This window comes from Typopeltis vanoorti, chromosome 13, assembly GCF_054136105.1.
Source record: "Typopeltis vanoorti isolate ZY-2024b chromosome 13, IOZ_Tvanoo_1.0, whole genome shotgun sequence".
NCBI lineage: Eukaryota > Metazoa > Arthropoda > Arachnida > Uropygi > Thelyphonidae > Typopeltis > Typopeltis vanoorti.
The window spans coordinates 102467646-102487006 of NC_143561.1; the positions used below are offsets into that span (position 1 = coordinate 102467646).

General features: G+C 37.0%; 1 protein-coding gene across 2 annotated transcripts in view; it reads left to right on the forward strand.

Moving 5' to 3' along the window:
- Positions 1 to 19361, forward strand: part of LOC150100422 (katanin p60 ATPase-containing subunit A-like 2) — a 279460-nt gene that overhangs the window by 169190 nt on the left and 90909 nt on the right. For both annotated transcript variants that reach the window (XR_016549239.1, XM_090402560.1), the window contains exon 13: positions 9386 to 9477. Coding sequence is in view for 1 of the 2 variants with exons in the window: in XM_090402560.1 (XP_090258686.1) it covers positions 9386 to 9477 (92 nt within the window). In the remaining variant the exon portion in view is untranslated. The remainder of the gene's footprint in view (positions 1 to 9385; positions 9478 to 19361) is intronic.

Sequence of the window (19361 nt, forward strand, 5' to 3'; positions counted from 1 at the left end):
AATCCCACCAATATAATACGATATTGGATATCTAATCATGCCGAAATGAAATTACTTTACATCAGTGGTCGCCATAGTGGTCGATATAACATTATTAGGGGTCGATAGAAAAATATAAGACATCATTGTACGGGTAATATTTAATTCGGTTAACTTGGATTACCTCCATCCTGAATGACAACGCAATTAAGAGTGAATCGTAGGAACAGTGACATGAATAAGACCTGTAAGATGGAGCAAGGTCATGAAAATAGTTACGGAGGCCAATGAAGTAGGCCAAAATGACGTATTTACCAATAAACGGATGTCTGTGGTTCCTGCCCAGCCGGCACGGCGGGAGCGAGATGACAACACGTGCGCAGTTGCTTATTTACTTATGCTTACAAGTATTCGATCCCAGTCTCATTTTTGCCATAGACATAAAAGTGAGCGTTAATGTTCTAAAATTCATGAACATACATATTATAATTCAATGCAATTCATTCACGAACTAAACTTCTCTATGTTAAAGAATTGAGAAGGGCTGGTAGTAATACCAGTGATATTAATACCAGTATATTAATATCACTAGTAATACCAGTGAAATTACTAGTGATAGTAATAGTAGTAGTAATAGTAATATAATAATATATACTATATTATACATACAATAAACACTGTAACTATAAAATAAACAATCTAAAAACTAACATAAGCATTTAATAAGCCGAAAGGCTTATTAAAGTCGTTTACCATCCCCCTTTCTATTAACAGAAGCGTATTTTTCGCTTGTCCTATTATAATTACGTAATAGTAAAATAGAGGGGATCAAGAAACTCTTGAAGGGGTCGACGGTCAAAGAAGTTTGGCGACCCCTGCTTTACATTTGCAGACATTGAACTGACACCCATTTTCCCATGCCCACAATTCCAGCCCATTCAAATCATTCTACAAAGACTACATAAGCAAATAGTTGTATGTCACTTGTCATATCCTTCCCAATATCATTAATGTACAGATTGAATAACAGTGGACCAAGCACTGATCCTTGTGGTACACCACTTGTTACTTTAAACCTTGCAGACTCATATCCCTGGTATCCCACTTTTTGATATTTCTGTCAGCCATCCTCTTATCCATGCTAATATGCTATTTTTTAGCTATGTGGCCAGTAGGAGGAGAAATGATTGTGGAAGAATGACATTGTTGGATAAAAATGGGAATAGTGTGACTGATCCAGAGGACATAGTGGAATTGTTCAATGAACACTTTATTTCATCCTGGAGGAATACATTTTAATACTAGAGGGATAGGGCAGGTTCGAGGTTTAGAGGTGCAGGAGGAGAGTGTGTTCCAAATACTGAGTACTCTGGATGTCAGTAAAGATGTGGGACTGGATGGTATTTCATCATGAGTTTTGAGAGAATGTGCAAAAGAACTGCCAGCTCCTTTGACCTGGCTTTTCAATGAAAGTCTGGCTACAGGAAAGGTGTCGAGGGAATGGAAGGAAGGTAAGATAGTGCCAGCATAAGGGTGGTAGCAGACCGGACGTGTCTAATTATAGGCCAGTTTATGCATCATCAGTAGTTGCTAAGATCTTGGAGAAATTAGTGAGGGACCATATTTAGCATTGGCCAGATGAGGGTAATGTTATCTGTGAGAGTTAACATGGATTTGTTAAGGGGTGCTCTTGTTTTAGTAATATGCTAGCCTTTTATAATAAAGTTACAAGAGCAGTAGATGAGGGAAAAGCATATACTGCCATTTTCTTGGACTTAGCAAAGGCATTTGACAGGGTGCCACATGATAAACTGATATTTAACTTGTAGCACATGGGTTTAGATGTCAGGTTGGTCAATTGGATTCAGGATTGGCTGTCCGATAGGTGTCAGAGAGTTGTGTATGGTGGGACAGTTTCAAGGAGGCAGAAGATTACAAGTGGGGGTCCCACTGGGCTCAGTACTGGATCTATATTGTTTAACTCTTATATCAATGACATTGTCAGTGGATTGCAGGGGGATATTCAGATGTTTGCAGATGATGAGAAGAGTTATTAGTAATAGTGCAGATGTGGTAGCCCTGCAAGAGGATTCGAATAAGCTGGATAGATGGGCAAATTAATGGGGGTGTCGGTTTAATGCAGCAAAATGTAAGGTCTTGAGGTTTGGGACACTGCATACTCTATTGGAGGAGCTATACTGGAGGAAGTAGGGGAGATAAGAGATCTGTGGTTGATGATTGATAGAAATCTGAAATTCAGGAGACATATTGCAAAGGTGGTGAAGGTAACACAGAGGATCGCTGCAATAATGAGAAGGACTCTGACCTGCAGAGATAAGAGTTATCACTCTGTTGTACATGACTCTGTTCAGACCACACTTAGACTACTGTTCTCAGATTTGGTGGTCCCCAGGATTTAAAAGGGATAAATTAACTGTGAAAAGGGTACAAAGGCAGATAACAAAGATGGTTTCAGGTCTGTATAATGTTAATTATGAGGATAGGCTGAGGGAATGTGGACTGCAGAGTTTGGTGAATAGAAGAAGTAGAGGTGATATGATTGAGACTTTTAAACTGTTGAGAGGTGGTTGTAGGATTGACACTGGGGAGTTCTTTTGCTTGGTTGAACAGTGGGAAGGAGTGATGACAAGGGGCCATCCCTGGAAGTTACAGAAAGAAACTGTGAGCAAGAGGGTGAGGAGTGGTTTCTTTGCATGGAGGGGTGGTTGAACCATGGAATGCATTGCCTGATAGAGTGGTGAGAGCGAGAATGATCAATGAGTTTAAGGAGTGGTATGATAGACTTTGTGTTTCCTAGGAAGGGCCTCCCACAATGTCTTTTGATTCCATGGAGTCCTGAATAATAATAATAATAATATTATTGTATAACCCAAACTCATTTTCTCCAATTTATGCAACAGTCTACCATGCTATATTTGTCAAAAGCCTTAGCAAAATCCAAAAGTATCATGGTGTATCCATTCTCCTTGTCTAGTTCAATGGTAACATTGTTATAGAATGTGAGCAAGTTGCTAAAACATGACCTTTCCTTAATAAACTCATGTTGTTCATTGCAAAATAGAGATTCACTGTCAACCCATTTCTGATCTAAATGCAGGCCGTAACCAATTTTTCCAAAATCTTCACTATCACTCCTGAGATACTAATTGGTCAATAGTTAGATACATCAGTCTTTGCACCACCTTTGTGCAATGGAATTACCATACATTCCTTCCATTCCTGCAGAATCTCCCCTGTTGTGAGATTCATATTAAACATCCTGGTCAAAGGAATGGCCAGTTCAGCTGAACACTCTTTTAGCACATGTGCTGATATCCCATCAATCCCTATTGCTGAATTCTTATTCAATTTATGCAACAGCTCTAATACCTTGGCATCACACACCTGTATTTTTCTTCTAGTGAAGAGGTAACAGTGAGCTCAATGTTGCGTTCACCAGGTTGGGAACTTTTAACAAAATGGGCACTCATTAACTGAACAACCTCTTCTGCATCTGTAAACCTCACACCATCTGGATTTAGAAGAGTTATTCTTTCACATTCATTCTTTCTTTTACTTGCAGCACATCGATAGAATTCTTGTGAATTGTCTTTAGCACGCAGAGCCAGTTTCTTTTCATACTCATACTTTGCTTTCTGTACAACAGTTGTGACTATTCTAGCCTGCTGCTTATAACGTTCATAACAGATGTCATCCTTATGCAAACGGTATTCCTTTCGCATCTCGTCCTTTTCTTACGAATCTCTTGCTTAATAAGATTACATATCCATTCGACTCCTGCTCTGTTTATTCTTCAAACTCTCGGGACACATTCTGATATCGCATCATTTAAGTATTGTTTAAATGAATCTATGCTCGATATTCTTTCCATCCAGCAACCAATCCCATTCCACTGAACTCAGTATACTCCTTCGTTGGTCATAATTTTCTGCTTTGTAGTTCAACATGTAACCTTTTCTGAATGGAACATTCATGAACTTAGTTACTTCACGAGTACTGCTTGATCACTGTCGCTAGCAGAAGACAGAATAGTTACGTCTCTAAATGAAAATGCATTTATTGAGTTATTGTCCTGCAATAACTCAATAAATGCATTTTCATTGTTCTCATGAGATTCTACTGCTACCCAGTCAATATTTGAATAATTAAAGTCTCCCATTATGATTACTCTTTTTGCGCTCATCATTTCTTCATCATTAGCAACTGATCCACCAGGTCTGTAACAACACTCCACTATGTAATTAGTCTTGTTAGATTCCACCTCACATCAGATGGCTTCAAACTCACTGCCACATGAAATATTGTTAGTAGTAGCACTACAGTCATAGGTCTCAACTCTAACTGGATTCAAGTCATCTGATATCATTAGCAGCATGCCCCCTCCTCTACTGTCTTCTCTATCCTTCTTAAAAATACTGTACCCTTGACATTTGATACCAGTTAGTAGGCTTGATTCTGATAGCCAGGTCTCACTAATACCTACAATTTGAGGTCGCAACATAGTGACCAAGGCAACAAACTCTATCCTTTTGTTTCTGATGCTCCTAGCATTTGTGTACAGTCATAATAATCTACCTGTTTGTTCTTTTGTATTGTCTTGTTTGCAGTCTCCCTGACACAGTGGGACAACTTGCAGTTCTCTATTATTCTGTAATGCCTTACACATGTAGACATCTTCGTACACATATGATGGATCCGAACTGGATGAACGCAAACCCAAAATCATTCTCTCCTTGTCAACATTTCCATGACAAAGCTCATTCCCATCATTAGCACAGTTATGTAACATTGTCGCTCTTACACTCACATTCACACCATTCCTCCTTTATAATTTAGTTTCCCTGACTTTCTGTGTTAGGTCTCATACCAGTTATTAGTTTTTCAAGACTCCTGATACTAGATGCATTCAGGTATAGGCCATTCCTCATATACAGATCCAATCCCTCAAACTTACTCCACACATCCAAAAACTCACATCCATTCCTTCCACACAGCCTACGCATCAAATCATTTGCCATCATAACCCTTCTTTTTAATTCATTTTTATCATAGCAAGGTAAAATACTTATGATTTTCAATTTCTCACTCTTCACCCTCGCCTCTTCCCACAACCCTTTCATGTCCTCTCTCATACTGAACTTATCGCAAGTTAAATCATTTGTACCTACTACGACTATGATTTTGTTTACTTTTCTTTTCTATTTTTGAATTGCTTGTGTTATATTTTTAATTTTCACTCCAGAAAAACTTGATGTTATAACTTGCTCATCTATAGCATGTTTAATTATAGAGTCACCATCCCAAATAACTTCTTTCTTTTTACTAACAACGTCGCTTACCTGATTTCCATTATTTCCTGACTTACCTGTTTCCTTGCTTTGTTGTTTCTTATTTTCCTGTTTATTTTTTTTTTCTCCCTATGCTCATTTAAACGTCTCAACTTTTTGCAATTCCCGCATTGTTTCTCTGATGATCTGCTTCAACTTCGCTATTTTAGTGGTTAATTCATTTTCATTAACCTCCTCCATGTGTACAATAACCTCGTTAGCAGGGCTAACCTTCTTGTTCTCGCATGCGGTTCTTTTTTTTTAGCATTACATTTCTTGCCCTTTTTTGGCACCATTTTAAACGTATACTAAATATTTAAATATCTTAATAAAAATATGTGATAAAATACTAAATACACCATGGATTTAGCTGACCAAATTTAATTCTTATTGGTTAAACCAAAAAAAAAAAATGATGGTAGGGAATTTTTTGAGGCTTTAGAAAAAGCAACTGATGCAATGAAACAGGAAAAATTGGTCTTTGTTGGGGATCTAAATAGCAGAGTAGGAAATGATTGTGAGACACAAAAATATTTTGGGAAAATTTGGAGAAGAGAGCAAAGCTAATAGTAATGGCAAATATTTGTTGGATTTCTGCTCAGGACATGGATTGGTTATTACTAACACCATGTTCCAACATAAAAATGTGCACAAATTCACATGGAGAGAAGAGGCAAGGAATAAGAAAAGTCTCATTCACTGTGTTATTGTTGATAGTGATGTTTTCTCCCTGGTGCAGGACACCAGAGTGTACAGAGGATTTGAAATTGGAAGTGATCACTATTTAGTCTTGAGCAGGATAAAATTGAATTTCATATTGAAAAGAATAACATGTAAGAAAGTTTCAAAGCGAATAAAAGTTGAGCAGCTCTCAGATGTGAACTGTAGACTAAAATACAGAAAGATTATTGAAAAAAAAATGAAAGAGTTTGAGAACAGGAATCAAACCTTGGAGATTCAGTGGCAAGCCTTGAAGAAAACCCTGATTGATTCAGCTTGAGAGGCATGTGGTGAAGTTGTCTGCAAGGATAGAAAAATTAGAACTCCATGGTGGACACAGGAAGTTAAAGAGGCAGTAAAGGAAAAGAAGAAAGCATATCAAAAGTTCCTGGCAAATAAGTCAGCTTGTGCTCTTAGAGAATACAGAGACAAATGCAAGAATGCTAAACACTGTGTAATACTAGCTAAACAAAAGTCATGGGAGGACTTTGGCAAGAATATAGAAAATAAATATCAAGAAGGTGGCAATATATTCTGGAGGTTGTTGAAGAAGCTTAGGAATGGAGGAAAGAGTGCTGCAAAAGGAGTTAGAGATGATAAAGGTGACATGAAAATGGGAGAAAAAGATATCTGTGAAGTATGGAGTAATTACTTTTTGAAAAGCTGCTAAATGAAACAAGCAATGATGACAGCACAGTGGTAAAAAACACTGGCCAGGTATGCAGTCAGGAATACATATCCATATTTGAAGTAGAAAAAGCCATCAAAGGCTTGAAATGTGGAAAGGCAGCAGGAGTAGATGATATTCGACCAGAAATGCGGAAGTATGGTAATATAAAAGTCTTACAGTGACTGCACTGCATAGTTCAGAAAGCCTGGAGAGAGGGACGAATTCTTGATGATTGGAGTAGAGCTCTCATAGTACCCATGTATGAAAATGGAAATAAAACTGAATGTGAGAATTACAGAGGTATTTCCCTACTGAGTGTTCCTGGCAAGATCTATGCAAGTATACTTGAGAAACGGTTGAGAAGAATTGTGGAAGAAAAGCTGGGTGAAGAACAAGCTTGATTCAGGCCAAATAGAGGCTGTCAGGATCAGATCTTCACTTTACGACAAATAGTCGAGAAAGCATGGGAATATAACAAAGATCTGTATTTAAGTTTTGTCGATTTGGAAAAGGCATATGACAAGGTGCCAAGAGAGAAGCTATTCAATATGCTAGAGTTATATGGTGTCAATGGGGCATTATATCAAGCAATATTTAGTCTTTATTTGAGTTGTAAGTTAGCAGTTAGAATTGAAGGAAGTACAGGAAGATGGTTTAATGTTCAATCTGGTGTGAGACAAAGATGTACATTATCCCCTCTGTTATTCATTATCTATATGGATCACATTATGAAGGAAAGTGGCATTAAACATGATATCAAAATTGGAGATGTTAATGTCAGCTCTTTGCTTTATGCGGATGATATTATACTTCTAAATAAATCTGCTACAAGTCTGCAAGATTCTATGACTAAATTGAATAACTGTTGTAATAGATATGGTGTGAAGGTTAGCAATAAAAAGACAAATACAATGAGAATTGGCACAATCATTGAAAATGTCAACTGTGTTGTGAATGGAGAACCTGTGGAACAAGTAAAACATTTCAGCTACTTAGGCACGATTTTTAGTGAAGATAGTAAATTAAATATTGAAATAGACAATAGAATCAGCAAAGCTGGTATGGTGGTAAGTCAATTGAATAAATTCATATTAAATAAGAGAGAAATTAGTCGGAACACTAAATTAGCTGTATACAAGACAGTGTTCAAACCAGTTTTAATTTATGGATCTGAGAGCTGCGTTAGAAGTAAAACACTTGATCAAAGACTAGAGACCGCAGATATGAGAGTCCTGAGAAAGATTAGTGGCGTGAACAGATGGCATCAATGGCAATATCATATTAAAAACAAGGATATTAGGAAAGAACTTGACATTGTCAGCATCCAGGAATGCATTAGCAGAGCGAATCTCAGGTGGTATGGTCACTTAAATAGAATGGGAGAGAAAAGATTAGCAAAACAAGTGTTCTCTGCCAGGTTGGTAGCAAAATGACCCAGAAGAAGACCAAGATATAGGTGGAATGATACGGTACAAAGTGCCTTAGACGATAGAAATATAAGATCTGATAATGTTGAAGTCTTGACAAGTAACAGACTGATTTATAGGAAAATTGTAGATAGGAAGTTAGTAATGATGTAAATTTTTCATGTAGTACTATCATACCCTGTACACCCCTTGAGGGTACATGTCAGGAATTTGATGATGATGATGATGAATAAAAACAGACAAAAATCACCAATTTTACAGGAGCACTAAATTCGCTGACCAGCCATTACGTATCCTCGAACCAGAATCCAATGATGATATGATAACTTATGTTGTTGAGTTGTTTGATAAGGGAGTGTTACTTTATTCGTTCACACCCATTGTGTTCTGTGCATGTTAATAAATCTGTTTGGGGATTTAACATATCAAGAATAATCACATTTAAGTTATATGTAGCCTCCTCAGAAGTACTGCTCCATTTTATAGATTTTGGAGACCGTATGTCCTGCTGTTTAAGGATAGACTCTCTAGTTCCTTAAAAAGTAGGAAAATATTTTTTACAATATGAAATTATAATGTGAATATTTTTACTTTTGGAGATCAGCACCCAAGGTTCATAAGTGCATGCCATCCGACTAGTATGCTCCATCCTCTTATTTCTTGTGAGGAGTATGTATGAAATTATTCAAACTTAAAGTATCTACTACTTAATATTATATGAAGGAGTTATATTTATGAATAGTGTTATATGTTATACACAACTTATTATTATATATTCTAACTTATGTTGTTGAGTTGTTTGATAAGGGAGTGTTACTTTATTCGTTCACACCCATTGTGTTCTGTGCATGTTAATAAATCTGTTTGGGGATTTAACATATCAAGAATAATCACATTTAAGTTATATGTAGCCTCCTCAGAAGTACTGCTCCATTTTATAGATTTTGGAGACCGTATGTCCTGCTGTTTAAGGATAGACTCTCTAGTTCCTTAAAAAGTAGGAAAATATTTTTTACAATATGAAATTATAATGTGAATATTTTTACTTTTGGAGATCAGCACCCAAGGTTCATAAGTGCATGCCATCCGACTAGTATGCTCCATCCTCTTATTTCTTGTGAGGAGTATGTATGAAATTATTCAAACTTAAAGTATCTACTACTTAATATTATATGAAGGAGTTATATTTATGAATAGTGTTATATGTTATACACAACTTATTATTATATATTCTTTTTAAGGTACTTTTTGAGCTCGCACAGTTCCATGCTCCATCTACTATCTTCATTGATGAGCTAGATTCATTAATGAGCCATAGAGCCCATGGAGGAAGGTATGTATTTCTGCTTAGCTGTTTTTCTTTTACATTTTAATATATTCTATTTTCATGACCCATGGCATCTGCATTGATTTAGCTCTGAGTCCATGGGTCTTGCTTCTGCTGATGAGACTTCAGTAAAGGCCAACTGATCTGGTTGTGACCCTTCCTATATTGCATAACAATAAACACATCCAAAAACAAATGTATTGTGCATTATGGGGTACTAGAGCAATCTGATGGGAAGGCATCTGCCTCCATATACAAGTGGCATAGTTGTAAAGATACTTCATGTACAAACTTTTCTTTCCTCACACTTGGGTAAAGGATTAAAATAAGAATACAATTTCCTGTCTAGTATAATTTACTTTTCTAACCAAGCAAAAGAACTTTCCACATACTCCATTTTTGAAATTATTTGTCCAAAATTTAACAGTTCATTAAAGATCACACACACACACACACACACACACACACCAACTGGCTTTAGTAATTTACAATTGATACCAGCAGGCAAACCCTAATATTGGGTATGTCCACCTCCTGCACCCTTTGAGGGAAGTTTTACATCAATGTATGGCAGACATCAGGTGTTAAGCCTCCCTCCTTTGATGGAGACAAAGCAGCACTGAGTTCAGCAACAGATTGAGGATGTGCTGCTCTGGACCTCAGTCACCGCTTCTATTCGTCCCACGGGCGTTTGAAGGGGTTTGAGGTCTGCACAGACTAGGGCAGTCATTTAACGTTCATCTCTTCATACCATTCCATAACAGCTGCAGCTTTGTGGCATGGGATATTGTCGTCTTGATAGTAACATAGGTCCTTTCCATAAAAACTCCACAGCATAGGCAGCACCTGATTATCCAGAATATCAAGGTACTGAGCTGCCTTCATGGAACCACAGACAATGATCAGTGGTCCCACTCCAAACCAGCTGAATGCACCCCACACCCACTCTTTTCCTATGATAAGTAGGCAAAAATTTTATCGCTAATAAATTTATTTTGCCTGCTTTTAAGTTTCTGCCTTTAATTTTTCTAATTATGTTGCCATGATTTCTCAAATATCTGTTTTAAAGTAAAAATCAGATCTTGAAAAATCCTGTTTCACCTGAACCCACCTTGTTTTTCTCTGAGTTTACTTTCCAAAATTTTTCTGAGCTGCTGCTTCTTAAGTATGCTTGCATAAATCTTACCTGAAACATTCAGTATGCAAATTCCTCTGTAATTTTCACATTCTTTTGTTTCCCTTTTTTTATAGATGGTTACTATGAGAATTCTATTTGTATCATTGGAGATTTGACTTAAATGGTCTGAACAGTCTGAAAAGTGATTTTTAACCTTTCATCTCCCAAGGGGTCCCACATTCACTACTGGAAAGGCTTTGCAGGCTGCACACAAAATGTGTTGACCTTTTTTTCTTAGAGTGAGTTAATCCAATTATACCTTCAGCATTTGGAGACGGAGGTGGGACAAAATACTTGAAAATGTACTAGTAAACAGTAAAATTTAGGGAAAATCAATATATCACATTCATTGAAAGATTACGATGGTCAATAGATCTACAAAACAAGAAATAACAAAATATCTCTCCTAGTCAAAAGATAAAATTAAACTTATGAAATTAATACATTTATTTATCAGAAAATATACATACATTCAATGGGAAATTTGAGGCCGCAAATTATCAGAAAGTTTATTAATATTTAGTGCAAAGTTTGTGACACAGTCCTAAATATTATTATTATTCTCATTAACAGACCTCCATGGAGTCAAGAGATATATTATGTCTATATTATATTAGTACTATATTATATATATATATGTAGAAAGTTTTTTACTTTGGGTATGTTTATATATTAAAGATACCAAGCAATTTTAAATAAAACGTGGTTTTAATCCTATTTCCCAAGTAAGCAAACAGACAAGTAAGTCAAGTTTGCACCTGCACATGGTGCAAGTCGGGGCAACTCCGCACTATGTGCAGAGTCGCCCTGAATGTTGGAAGTGAATGGATGTGCAACTTTATTAAACAAGAGATGAAGAAGAAGAAGATGATGTGGAAAGAATATTGTCAGAATAAGAGTGAGAGGAGTTATGAAATATAATAAAGCTCAGACCAGAAAAGCAACGAGTATTGTGTGGAACGCTAAATCCGAGTATGAAAAACTGTGCAAGTTTGGCAATCCAAAAGAATTTTATTGTTATGCAGCAATGTGGAAGAATAACTTTATTGAATGCAGATGGTACTCTAGTGTCATCACTGATTAATTAACAATTCTTCTTAACATTATTCTTCCACATACATTCTTTCTTTTGCTTGCTGCATAACAATAAAATTCTTTTGGATTGCCTTTAACTTGCATAGCTAATTTCTTTTCATACTCAGATTTAGCTTTCCACACAATACTCGTTACTTTTCTGGTCTGAGCTTTATATATTTCATAACTCCTCTCACTCTTATTCTGACAATATTCTTTCCACATCATCTTCTTCTTGTGGATCTCTTGCTTAATAATTGCACATTCATTCACTCCCAACATATTTGTTCTTCGAACACTGGGAATACATTCAGATACTGCCTCAAAGTGTTTTTTTTCAAAGATTTCCATGCATTTCTGACATTTTTGCATAACCTGGATAAGAATTTGTCAATAGGGACAAATTGGAATATCAGCACATTTGCTAAAAGAATGTTCAGCCTACCACAGGAATGGAAGGAATGTATGATTGTTCCATTGTACAAGGATGGTGCAAAAACATCTTTAATTTATGATAGGTCTACCAACCTATCATAAATTAAAGATGCAAGAAATTATATTTTTGGTTTCATTCTTTATCCAAGTGTAAGCAAACAAAGTAACAAAGTTTGCATGTGAAGTCATTTCATGACTGGAAATATAACTTTTGCATTACTTCAACCTTATCACTTCTGGATCTGGCTCCCACTGATGAGACCTCAATGAAGGTTGAAACTGGCTGGGTAGTGGCCCTTCCCATAATACATAGCATTATAAATGTAATATATAATGTATACATTATATTGTAACCAAGTGAAAAAAAACTTTCAATACTGACCTATCAGTATATCTGGTGTGGTAGTGAAGATTTTAGAGAAGTTGGTAAGAACTCACATACAGAAATGGACAGACAAACAAGCTATACTCTGCAAGGAGCAGCATGAGTTTACTAGGGGAAGGTCATGTTTTATCAATATGCTCATATTTTATAACAATGTTACAGCCAAGTTGGATAAAAGGAATGGATACATACATTATGACAATGTTGGATTTTGCTAATGCCTTTGATAAGGATATCACGTGGAAGGCTATTGCATAAACTGGAGAATATGGGATTGGTATATAAACTCTTGACTTGGATTAGTGGATAGTTGACAGATAGATATCAAAAAGTGGTATGTGGTGGGTGTGAATCTGAAAGATTTAAGATGACCAATGGTGTACCTGAGGTTCATTCCTTTGGCTGTTGTTGTTCATTCTACACATTAATGACATTAAGAAGGGTCTAACAGGAGATATGCAATTATTTGCTGATGATGCAATGATAGGCAGGGCAATCAAGCACGCTACTGATATCCAGCACAAAATTATTTGAATAGACTGGAAATTTGGGCAAATAAAAATGGCTGTCAGTTTAATATTAGTAAGTGTAAAGTTATGCAGTTTGGCATGATGAGATTTCTAGCAACATATTAGCAGGAATATGCTACAAGAAACTGATGAGTCTAGGGATTTTGGCATAATGGTGAATAGGAATTCGAAATTCAAAGGTCACATAGCAAAATTTGTAAATACAACTTGGAGGATAATTGCGATGTTGAAGCAGACCTTGACATGCAAGGATAAGGAAGTCATTTTGCCTCTTTATAAGGCTTTGAGAAGACACCTGGATTCTTTGTGTGCTTCTTTATCCCCAGGTTCCAAGGAGATAAAGAAGCTGTGGAAAGAAGAGTTACAAAGATTATTTTGGAATTATGGGAATTAAATTATACAGATGGATTGTGATTATGTGTATTACAAACAGGAGATAGAGGTCTATAAACTTTTAAATGGGTGTTATAGGATGATGAAATTTTTCATTATATGAAAGGTAGGGAGAGAACACGGAGACACCTATTGAAGTTAAGTTTGTTCACATCAAGAAAGGGGTAAGATTTCTCTCACAAAGTAGTGAGTGAGTGGAATAGTTTACCTTTAGGGGTAGTGAGTGCATCTGGTGTGAATCAATTTGTGAGAAGATATGACAGCTGAATTGGGTGATTAATAGCCTTCCTTGATGAGTCCTTGACTCCCTTAGAGGTCTTAGATAATAATATTTCTTGTGGATTGACTGGGGATCTTCAGATGTTTGCTGATGATGCAAAGTTAGGTAGTATTATCCAGAGCATTGCTGGTGTTAATTATCTACACAAGATTTGAATAGACTTTCAGCTTACACAGATGAGTAGGGTTGTGGTTTCAGTATTAATAAATGATAGGTGTTACACTTTGGGGTGCAAGATATAAAGCTACATACCAAAGCTATATTTCAGGAAATGGATGAGATTCAGGATCTTATAATGATGGTAGAGAGTAGACTAAAGTTCTCATGTCACATTGTAAATGTTGCAAAGACTGTAGATCGTATTGCTGCTATGATAAGGAGGCAATGGTACATCTATATAAGGCAATGGTACAACCTCGTGAACTATTGTGCTCTAATTTGGCTGCTTAGTCTTCATTGTTATGTAGAAACACTAGAGAGGGTTGTAAGGTGAATGACCAGAGTGATATCGGGACTCTGGAGGTGTTGGTTATGCATTGTGGTTGAGGGAATGTAGATTACAGAGTTTGGTGGGTAGGAGGAAAAGAGCAGATACAATAGACTTTCAAGTTAGTTAAAGGACTCTTCCAGATTAATTTCTATTATTATTATTTTATTGTCACCTACACTGAGTCCTAAGACTCATTGTGGGAGACCCAAACGATCAACACGATATCCATCATACCTCTACTTGAAACCATTAACAGACAAACCACTTACAACTGACTCAGGCAATCCATTCCATTCATTCACCATTCTCCAAGTGAAAAATTAGTCTTGACACTCTTACCAATCACACTCTTACTCAACTTCTAGGGATGACCTCCTAGTGTAGTAGGGCAGAACAAGGAGGTCATCCCTAGATCCTCCCCCCATTAACCAACTTTTGCAAACCCTCAATCTTTCCTCATAGGGAGCATTCCACAGACAAGTCGCCATCTTGTCACTTGCCTCTGGATCTTGTCCACCACTTCATCCCCAAGAAACCCATGTGCACAGTAATCCAGATGTGGTTGTATCAAAGCTTTATAAAGATGAATGATAATCCTTTATCTCTGCTTATTAGTGTGTTCTTCGATAACAAAGTATTCCTGTGAGCTCCCCTCATTGCTTTAGCAATATGTCCTCTAACTTCAGCTATTATCTACCACTACCCCAGATCCCTGGCTTCAGAAATTTCCTGATGTACAGTTCCCTCAATCTGTTACACAGCTTGTAATATTTGTATCCCAAAATGTATAATTTTACACTTTTCCACATTAAATTGACATCCATTATATTTTACCCATGCTCCAAGCCTATTTAATCATCCTGCAAGCTCTCTACTTCACCTTGATTATTGTTTATCCCTACTGAACTTTGCACCATCATCAAACAACTGAATGTACGAGGTGTGGCTATTAAACAATGAGACTGGTTGCAAAAATGTGGTAATACAATTGTACAACTCAATTGTTATCCCCTTCAACATACTCCCCTCCTCTATCTATGCACCGTTGCATACGAATTTTCCATTGTTGGAAGCAGTGCTGCAAGTCATCAGGTGTTATCTGCTTCAGTAGTGCTGCCGTTTTCTCTTTTACCTCATCCACTGACTGAAAATGGGTGCTCTTCAATGCAGATTTCAACTTTGGAAAAAGGTAAAAGTTGCATGGAGCTAAGTCCTGCGAGTAAGATGGATGGTCCAACACTGGTATCTTCTTATCAGCCAGATACTGCCTTACAGACAGTGCACTGTGGGCTGGAGCATTCTCCTAATGGAGAATCCAAGCGTTGTTCTTCCACAGATTGGGTCTCTTCTTCCTCACTCATTCTCTCGGCTTGGCCAGAACCGCAAGGTAATAATGTTGCTTAACTCTCTGACCCTCTGGTAACCATTACCACGCCATTGATATAAAAAAAACCAGCATTGCCTTCTGTTTTGAGTTGCTCATTCTTCTTTTTTCATTCTTGGTGACATGGGAGTTTTCCAGTGCATCAATTGTCTCTTTGTTTCTGGATCGTACTGGAAAATCCACATCTCAATTTATGTGATGATCTTCTCCTGCAAGTCTGGCTCTGCTATCAGCCTGACTTGCAGTGGATGAGATAAAGAAGAAAACAGCAGCACTACTGAAGCAGATAACACCTGATGACTTGCAGCACTGCTTCCAACAATAAAAAATTCATATGCAGTGGTATATAGATAGAGGAGGGGAGTATGTTGAAGTGGATAACAATCAAGTTAGGTCTCATTCGTGAGAAAAGATCTGGTTTGCAGAAGAAAAAAATCATCTTTCATCAGGAAAATGTACCTACCCACAAAAGTGTTTTGGCAATGGGAAATTAAGGGATCTTCACTATGAATTGTTGGAACATCCACCCTCTTTCCCAGATTTGGCTCCCTCTGACTTCTATCTCTTCCTAAAAATTAAACTCTTTCTTGCTGGTAAGGGTTTTTCTTTGAATCAAGAGACGATTGCAGCTGTAGAGGGGTATTTTGCAGATCTTACTGAGAGCCACTGGAGCATCACTGGAATAAATGTATTAGTCTTAAGGGAGATTATGTTGAAAAGTAAAAATTATTTTGAAATTATAAATTCGTTTTTTTTTCATTGTTAAGCCGAGAACTTTTCAGACCAGCCTCATGCATAAATGACCTACTCTCAATCACTACAAAGCCTATCCGTAGCTTTACTGACAATAGCATTCTTCATTCATCCTATTCCTTTGACAAATCCCATGCATCAAGCTTATCTGCAGCCAGTGCCTTAAACACTGATCTGTGTGTCATCCTTTAGTGGTGCAGGGATGACATTAGTGACCTTCAATGCCATCAAAATGCATAATTTCTCTTGCAAAAAGGACCTCAACTGACCTTTCCTCATCCTCAGTAATATACATATCACCAGACAGGATGAACCGTCTCTCCTTGGACTGACATTTACCTTTGGCTTCTCTTGCCACAAACACATCGTATCAGTAGTTTCCTCAGTTTCTAAAAAAAACTAGGCATTCTTTTCTGCTTAAGAAGCTATTTTACACCCACCCAGCTACTAACCCTATACAAATCCCCAATCTGTCCATTCTTTGATTATCTCTTCACACATTTGAGGTGGTGCACCTAAAATTTCCTTAAAATTTCTTGATGTAGTCCAGAGGAGAGCAATTTGGCTCATAGATTATCTTCCCTCATAGGCTCACTTCAACCTCTATTCCACAGACACAGTGTTTCAGCTCTCTTTCTCTTCTACAGGTACTTCCATGGTCACTGCTCCAGTGAATTGGAAAACATCATTCCTCACTTATTGTTAGGCCTGTTAAAACAAGAGCAGCAGCTGTCCAATATCCCTTTACAGTACAATTACTCATCAAACCTGCTTCTCCTCTTCATCATTTATTCAATCTACTTCTATCCTCTGGAACAGCCTTTTCCTTGATGTGTTTCCCAAAATTTCAACCTATAGCTCTTTAAGAAGAATGTCAATAGGTCGTTTCTTTCTCAAACCCATATCTGTCTCATACATGGATAAAAAAAAAAAAGTTCTGCTGTAAGGGAAACTTGGGTAGAACTGAGGTTGGAGGCTCTGTTGATAAGGATTTTGATGACACAATATTGTTGAGAAGAATGATGGGAAAGTTTATGTATCTACCTGTGTGGATAGGTTTTTGTGTAAACTGCAAAAGAAAGGGTGCCATTGGGCAGACATGATTAGCGTATCTAAAAAAGGCAAGCTACTGTTAATTTCTTTTTTCAATAGTAAACTGGATTGTGGGGTGCAGACTGTTAATTGGAGGAGGAAAGAGTTTAATGTATCTCGCAATGTTGCAAAATAGAGAACACATCATCAATATATCTTAACTAAATAGAAGGATTGAGAGTGGTAGTATCAAGAGCAAGATTTTTGAAATGCTCCACATAGGAATTGGCCAGAAAGGGGGGGTCACCCTCCAACATTATTGACCTTTTTAATTTTGCTATCCATACTAGTTACTTTATTTTGCCTATATGTGGCACTCTAGGACTACTGGCTGCTGTTGTGTAAGCTATCTGCTGCATGTCGGGTATTGGGTGTCCATTGCATAGTTTGCTTTTAAGGAAAGCAAAATGGTACTTTCCCAGGGGCAACAAGTTGTTATTTTGGAATTATTTTGCCTGTTGCCCTTATGCAAATATTGTGGAGGAGTTTCATCAGAGGTATCCCAAATCTGTTGTTCCTCACAATTACGACCATTATCTCAAATGCTTTTGGGAAATTGGATCAGTTGCAGACAAACAGCAGCATAGAAGACCTTCCACTTTGACTGAAGCTAAAATGACTGTAGTACACAATGTGTTGTAACATTCATCTTCAAAGAATCTTAGAAAACTTTCTTCACTGACAGGTATATATCATATGGCAGTACTTGGAGAGCATCAAACAATTAAAGCTTTGTCTCCATACCGTGTTCACTTAGTTCAGGAATTGAAGCCACTGGATAAGGAAAAATGTGTTGTGTTCTGTAGATGGTTTCAATCATTTGTTGAAGAAAATGAAGTTCATGAGCTGGACGATGTTTTCTTCAGTGATGAAGCATGGTTTCACCTTAGTGAATACAGCACTAGCAAATAACAGAATATGGTCATCAGAAAATTCTCATGTTTTCCATGAAGCACCCCTTGCATTCTTCGAAAATCAGAGTGTGGGGGTGCAGTATCACATCATCACATTGTCAGACCTATTTTCTTTTAAACAACATTGAACAGAGCACTGTACTAAGATATCATCATCACGCAGTTCGTTTCTCCTTGAGATTGAAGAATGTGATTGCTGTTTTCAGCAGGACAGTGCCACTTGCTATGCATCAAATGAAACAATGCAATTTTTGAAAGAGTTTTTTGGTGACAGATTGATTTCTAAAAGACTTTGGCCCCCAAGGTCATCAAATTTGTTACCTCCACATTTTTTCTTATGGGGTTTCCTGAAAGGTAAGGCATATAAAAATAATCCTCATATAATTAATGAACTGAAAACAAACATCACAAGCAATCAGAACAGTCAGTAATTCCATGCTTTGAAGAGTTGCCTCCAAGTTGGTAAAAAGATCACATGCCTGCATTCAAGAATGAGGCAGCCATTTTATCATTTACTTTAGTAATGCCATTTATTTTTGCCTTTGTAAAGATATGATAAAGATATGATTATAAGCTTTGTTTTTAACAATTTAGTTCTATAAAGTTTGTCACTAATATTGACAAATTGAAGTTCATTTTATGATGTGCATGACTTTTGGATCACCCTGTATAAACAGATAGAAGGTACCTCCATGAGCATTTTCTCCTCAGGCCAATTTCTATATGGAGTATTTTGAAAAACATGCTCTTGATACTTCCAGTCTCAAACCTCCTATTTGGTATATAAATAGAATCCAGTTCACTATTGAAAAAGAAAATAACAGCTTGCCTTTTTTAGATACTCTAATCACATATCTACCCAACAACACCCTTTCTTTTACAGTTTTCAGAAAAACCCACCCACACAGGTCGATACATATATACATAAACTTTCCTATCATCCTCCTCAACAATATGGTGCCATCAAAACCCTTGTCAACAGA